A 6811-nucleotide genomic window follows, 5' to 3' on the forward strand; every position below is an offset into this window, starting at 1 on the left:
GTTCCCGTCAAACTCCTAACCTAAATTTATCTAGAAAATGAATTTACACTCTTTCTCTTTTTTTATTTGACGCAAACCCTGTCGAAATATTTGTACTCGCCATTAGATTTCATTTCTAAAAAAATTCCCTGAAGAATACTCCAGGTCTAGAAAACACCAGGCAAACGGTATTCTTCGAGGATTTTTTCTGAATTCAAAACCTGAAGGTCTCAAAGAACATGTCTATAAGGTTCCCGTCAAACTCCGAACATAAACTTGGATAGAAAATGAATTAAACGGCTTTTTTATGCTTTCGTTGACGCGATCTCTGAGGAAATATTTGTCCTCGCCAGTAGATTTCGTTTCTACAAAAATTCCCTGAAGAATACTCCAGGTCTAGAAAACACCAGGTAAAAAATATTCTTCGAGGAATTTTTCTAAATTCTAAATCTGAAGGTCTCAAAGAACATGTCTATAAGGTTCCCGTCAAACTCCGAACATAAACTTAGATAGAAAATGAATTAAACGGCTTTTTTATGCTTTCGTTGACGCGATCTCTGAGGAAACATTTGTCCTCGCCAGTAGATTTCGTTTCTAAAAAAATTCCCTGAAGAATACTCCAGGTCTAGAAAACACCAGGCAAACGGTATTCTTCGAGGATTTTTTCTGAATTCAAAACCTGAAGGTCTCAAAGAACATGTATATAAAGTTCCCGTCAAACTCCTAACCTAAATTTATCTAGAAAATGAATTTACACTCTTTCTCTTTTTTTATTTGACGCAAACCCTGTCGAAATATTTGTACTCGCCAGTAGATTTCATTTCTACAAAAATTCCCTGAAGAATACTCCAGGTCTAGAAAACACCAGACAAAAGGTATTCTTCGAGGAATTTTTCTGAATTCAAAACCTGAAGGTCTCAAAGAACATGTCTATAAGGTTCCCGTCAAACTCCGAACATAAACTTAGCTAGAAAGTGAATTAAACGTATTTTTTTGGTGGTTTCAGTTACCAGCTCCGTTGCCGATATGTAAGGAGTGCCTTGGAGCAACGACAGCCGGGAACAACAATAACGCGAAGCGCAGCGCCTCGGAGAAGCTCAGCAGGTGTAGTATGTGTGGGGCAGCTCTGCACAACTCCTGTGCACCAGCCGACCTTGCGATCCTCGTCGACAGAGGAACGACCTGGTCGTGTGATGACTGTTCTCCAACCTGTGCCGGTTGCCAGTTGGAGCGGGAGTCCCAGAACTATTTGGTCAAGTGCGCCGGCTGTGTTAAGTGTTACCACCCCTCTTGTCTGGAGCCGGCACTGGACAAGAAGAACAAGGCGCCCTGGAGGTGTCGACACTGTCAAACAACTCACACCCCTGTGCCGAAGGATGATGCCAAGAAGCAGAAGGGACTGGAGCCCTCGCTAGGTGAAACGACGCCCACCAGCGCTCGAAAGAAGCTCATCAAAATCCGTGAAAATAGAAAGTAAGCCTTGAATTTACAATTTGCGGGTCTGTCACAGTCACTTTTCAAAGAAAAAGTCACTTTTAGACTTGACAGTTTTTCCACGATTTTCCCCTTTAACAAGAAAATTTCGAGAAACTCGTTTTTTTCGCACAAAATACGAACTGGATCGATAGAACCAATTAAGAAAATCCAAATCTTTTTGGTTTACATTATCAACTCTTTTCGATGAAAAGTCGATTATTTGGTTGAAAAATTATATATTTTTTATTGTTGAAAATTCCTTTTTGGTTGAACAGAGTGTCTACCACACCTGGAAAACCCTGAAAATGTCAGGGATTTTTTCTTTTAGTCAAATAATTTTTTTGCGAGCGTACTTAATTTTTTTTCACCTGAATAATTATTTTAATTGAAAATTCATCTATTTTATTGAAAACAGAGCTGTTTTGTTAAAAATTCGTATTTTCTTTGGCTACAAGTTAATTTTTTTTTTTTACTGACAATTTAATATTTACAGTTGAAACTACTTTGCTGAAAATTGTTTTTTTTTTTTTTAACTCGCTTGTCGATTATTTCACTTGAATATTCTATAATTTCAGTTAAAAATTCATATTTCTGGTTTAAGATTATACTATCCCAGTTAAATTCTAGAATTTTTTTTTAAATTAATTTTTTAACTGAAATTTTAACTTTTGGATTTTTATTTGAAAATCGATATTTTTTCCTGAAAATTTGTCTTTTTTTGTTAAATTTTGAAATTTAATTTTTCTGGTTGCAATTTGAAATATTTTGTTAAAAGTTCATTTTATTTTGTTGAATATTCGTTTCTTTTAGAAAAGTAATCTCATAAGTTAAAACTTTTTTTTTTGAAAATTTGTTTTTTCAACTAAAAATGTATTCTATTTTTGGTAGAAAATTGATCATTTTGATCAAAAATTAATTGTTTTTTAATTGAATATTTAACTATTAAAGTTTTTTCAAATATTTTTTTGGTTGAAAATTTATCTCTTTTGATAGAAAAATGTAATCACAATAGATAAAACTTATGTTTTTTTTAATTCATTTTCTTGGTGGAAAATTCGCCTTTTTCTTCGATTTTTAATTTTTTTGGCTAAAAATCCATTTTTTTTCTTAGATCGTCTTTTTGGTAGGAAAATAATCTTATTTTTTAAAAATTCGTGTTTTTGGGGATGTAATTTTTTTTCTCAACTAAAAATTGAACTTCTGATTTTGATTGAAGATTCGTATTCTTGGTTTGAAAATTTTTCTTCTTTGTTAGCAACTCGTTGAAAATTATTTTTTTTTCTTTTAAAAATTATTATTTTTCTATTTGAAACTTCATGTATTTTCTTGAATATTCATCTTTTTGTTAGAAAAGGAATCCCATTAGTTGATAGTGATTTTGTTTTGTTTTTAAAATTAATTTTTGTACTAAAAATGTATTCTATTTGTGGTAGAAAATTACCTAATATTTAACCTTTTTTTTTTGTTTTGAAATTTTATCTTTCGATAAAAATTAATTTTTTCTTCAAAATTCAACTATTTAAGCTTGTGGTTTCTTGTTTTAGTTGAAAACTCATGTTTGGTTTAAATTAAATTTTTTTTAAACTAAAAATGTTACTATTCCATTTTTGTGAAAAATGATTATTTTTTTAGTTGAAAATTCAAATATTTGTTTGAAAATTTGTCTTCTTTAATTGAAAATTCAACTAATTCGTTAATAATCCATATATTTTTTTGAAAAATTCTATTTTTTGGGAGAAAAGTAAACTATGTATTTGCAAATTTTCAAATGAAAATGTAACTATTTCATTTTTAGTTAAAGATTAATTTTTCTATTAACTATTTAGTTTAAAATTCACGTATTTTGTTAAAGAATGAATTTTTTGTAGAAAATTATCTTTTTCATAGTAAGTTAATCTCCTTGTTTAAAAATTATCCTTTTCGAATAGAAATTCAAGTATTCCAGTTAAATATTTATCATTTTAGTTGAAAAATCATCTTTTACTTTAAAAATAAAATTACTTGGTTGAAAGATAAACTCTTTTGTTAAAAATTAATTTTGTTGTTGAAGGTTCATCGTTTTAATTAAAAATTCATTTCTTTGGTTGAAAAATGAGATGTTTCATTAAAAACTTGTTTTTTCTTTAGATATTTTTTGGTTGAAAATGATTTATTTACAAAAAAATTGAATTTTTCAATTCTTTGTTGAAAAATGATCCTTTTTACTTGAAAAGTTTTATTTTTTGGTAAAAATATCAATATATAATTTTTATTGCTGATGGTTCATCATTTTAGTTGAAAATTTATATTTTGCGGTTGCAAATACAACTATTTTGTAAAAAAAATCTTATTTTTGGCATAACTCAAAATATTTGATTAAAAATTAAATTTTATTGCAAAATAATATTTGCGAGTTAAAATTTCAACTGTTTTATGGATAATTCATCTGTTTTGTTTAAAAATTCAACAATCTTGTTGCATATTCATCTCTTTAGGTGAAAAAAAACAACTTTTTGTGGAAATTCAACTTTTTGGCACTAAATTTTTTTTTGAGAATTTGTGTTTGTGATTAAAAAATTAATCTGTTTTTTTTTTCAAATCAATCTTTCTATTTGAGGATTCAACTATTTCGTTAAAAATTGGCCTTTTCTAAGTGAATTCAACTTTTTGAAGATTTTTTTTTTGTTATATATTAATTTTATATACTGAAAATTTTACGATTCCTTTTTCGGTACAAAAAATATCTTTTTAAGTAGAAAATTCATGTTTCTCAGTTAAAAATTTATTTATTTGGTCGAGGATTCAATTCTGTTGTTAAAAGTGATTTTTTGGGTTTAATTTAAGTGCTTAAAAATTTGACTTTTTGTAGAAAACTGATCTTATTTTTATTTTAAAATCAAGTTTTTTTTATAAAAATTCGTCTTTTTTGCTTGAAAATCCAACTGTTATTAATTAAAAAGGGTACTCCTTTTTATTTGAAAATTCGTCTTTTGTAGTTGAAAATGAACTTTTTTTTTTAAATTTGTATTTATTCGTATTATTCGTATTTTTGGTTGAAAAGATATCTTTTTTTAACTGAAACTTCATGTATTTTTTTGAAAATTCATATTTTTGGTAAAAAAAGTAATCTGTTCAGCAGACACATAATCTTTTTTTTTATAATATTTAATATTTTGTTGAAATTTTGTTTTTGGCTTTTATTTGAAAATGAATTGTTTAAACTGAAAATGTTATTATTCCATTTTTCCTTGAAATTGATATGTTCTAGTTAAAAATTAATTTGTTTCATTGAAATTTCGTCTTTTTGGATAAAAAATGGTTTATAGTTGAAAAATAACTTTTTTAATTGAAAATCTAATCCGTTTTTTGTTCAAAATCAATCTTTTTTATTAAAAAATTATGAAATTTAGTAGAAAATTGGTCATTTTTGGTCGAAATTTAAACTTAATAGTTGAATCTTTTTTCGAAATTTGATAAAAATCCATCTGTTCGTTGAAAATTCCGCTTTTTTGTATAAAATTGGACTTTTTTTATAGGGATTTTACCTCAATAGTGAAATCTTCGTTTTTTAAAATGAAAATTTATATATTTTTTGTTGATAATTTATTTTTTTTCTACTAAAAACTTAACTATTCAAGTTTTTTTTTTTAAAACTCCGTTTTTTGGTTGGAAAATTTTTTTTTTAACTTTTCTAATTTCTGTTACAAAATGATGTTTTTTGGTTAAAAACCCAACCATTTAGTTGATAATTTATCTATTTTTGATATATTATATCTTCTTGATTAGAAATGTAACTATTTTTTTATTGAAAATTAATTTTTTAATTAAAAATTCAAGTATTAAAGTTTTGGTTAAAAATTGATCTTGTTTAGTTGAAAATTCGTATTTTGTTTTTTGTTTTCTTTTATTTGAAAATTAATTTTTTTTGTTTTAATTCGTTTTGTTCTTCGAAATTTTAATTTTCTAAATAAAAATTCATGAATTTTAATTAAAATTCGTCGTTTTTTATATGAAAGTAAACTCATTAGTTGAAGATTTATCTTTTTATGTTAAAAACTTATTTCTTTGATTACAAATTTCACTATTTTGTTGAAAAATTATTTCTTGTTGAAAATTAATTTCTAGATTATTTTTTTTTGCTTGTTGACAATTTTTTCAAACTGAAAATGTGACTATTTCAATTGATTATTTCATAATTTAATTAAAAATATACCCTTCTCGTAGAAAATTAATTGTTTTTAATGAAAATTTAACAATTTATTCTTTCTTTAGTTGACATTGTTTTTAGTTGAAAATTATTGTTTTTTTTTTCTCAAAAATTCGTCTTTTTTTTGGTAGAATTGCAATTATCCCAGTCCAAAATTAATTATTTTATTTTAAAATTCATCAGTTTGGTTGAAGATTAATCATTTTTAGTTTTGCTTTTGAACCTTTTGGTTTGAAAATTAATCTATTCCATTTTGTTTTTTAAAAAATACCTTTTTTGTATAAATTAATAATTTTTGTCGAAAATTCAACTATTTTAGTTTAAGATTCATCATTTTATACAAAAATTCACCAACTTCGGTTGAAAATTCCCATATTTTGTTGAGAATCATTTTTTCTTGGTTGATAATTAACTTTTATAACTGAAAATTGACCTATTCCTAGTTTGGTTCAAAAATAATCTTTTTTAGTTGCAAATTCAATTATTTGGTCAAAAATCATATAATTTCTTGAAAAATCATCTTTTCTGGTAGAAAATTGATCTCTTTGTTTCAAAATTCACTTTTTTTTTTGTTCATAATTCAAATATTTGAGTTTAAAATGCATCTTTTTTTTCTAATTAAACTTTTCCAGTTGAAGATTGATCACTTTAGTGGAAAATTTATCATATCGGTTGAAAATTTATCTGTTTCGATAATATTGTTATTTCTCTGGGTTGATAATTAATTTTTCAAACTGAAAATTGAACTATTCCATTTTTTGGTGAAAATTGTTCTTTTATAGTTGAAAATTAAACTGTTTAGTTGAAAACTGATCTTTTTAGTTAAAAATTGAAGTATTTGGTCGAAAATTCATGTAGTTTGTTCAAGAAAACGTCTTTTTCGTGAAAAAAATAATCATCTTGTTTAAAAATTAACATTTTTGGTTAAAAATTGAACAATTCCAGTTGAAGATCCATAATTTTAATAGAATATTCATAATTTTGGTTAAAAATTCAACTATTCCGGTTTAAGATTCATCATTTTAGTTAAAAATTTATCAGTTTGTTTGAAAATTGATCTTTTTCAGGTCAAAATTCAACCATTTAGTTTAAGAAAATTATTTTTTAGTTCAAAATGTTTATTTTTTAGTTGAAAATTGTACTATTCCAGTTGAAGATTCATAATTTTAA

General features: G+C 25.5%; 1 protein-coding gene across 2 annotated transcripts in view; it reads left to right on the top strand.

Moving 5' to 3' along the window:
• The window catches only part of LOC117182489 (histone acetyltransferase KAT6B), an 80895-nt gene that overhangs the window by 39275 nt on the left and 34809 nt on the right, over positions 1 to 6811 (top strand). For both annotated transcript variants that reach the window (XM_033375680.1, XM_033375730.1), the window contains exon 3: positions 986 to 1452. In XM_033375680.1, the coding sequence (XP_033231571.1) occupies positions 986 to 1452 (467 nt within the window). The remainder of the gene's footprint in view (positions 1 to 985; positions 1453 to 6811) is intronic.

The sequence above is a fragment of the Belonocnema kinseyi genome, chromosome 1 (assembly GCF_010883055.1).
Source record: "Belonocnema kinseyi isolate 2016_QV_RU_SX_M_011 chromosome 1, B_treatae_v1, whole genome shotgun sequence".
NCBI lineage: Eukaryota > Metazoa > Arthropoda > Insecta > Hymenoptera > Cynipidae > Belonocnema > Belonocnema kinseyi.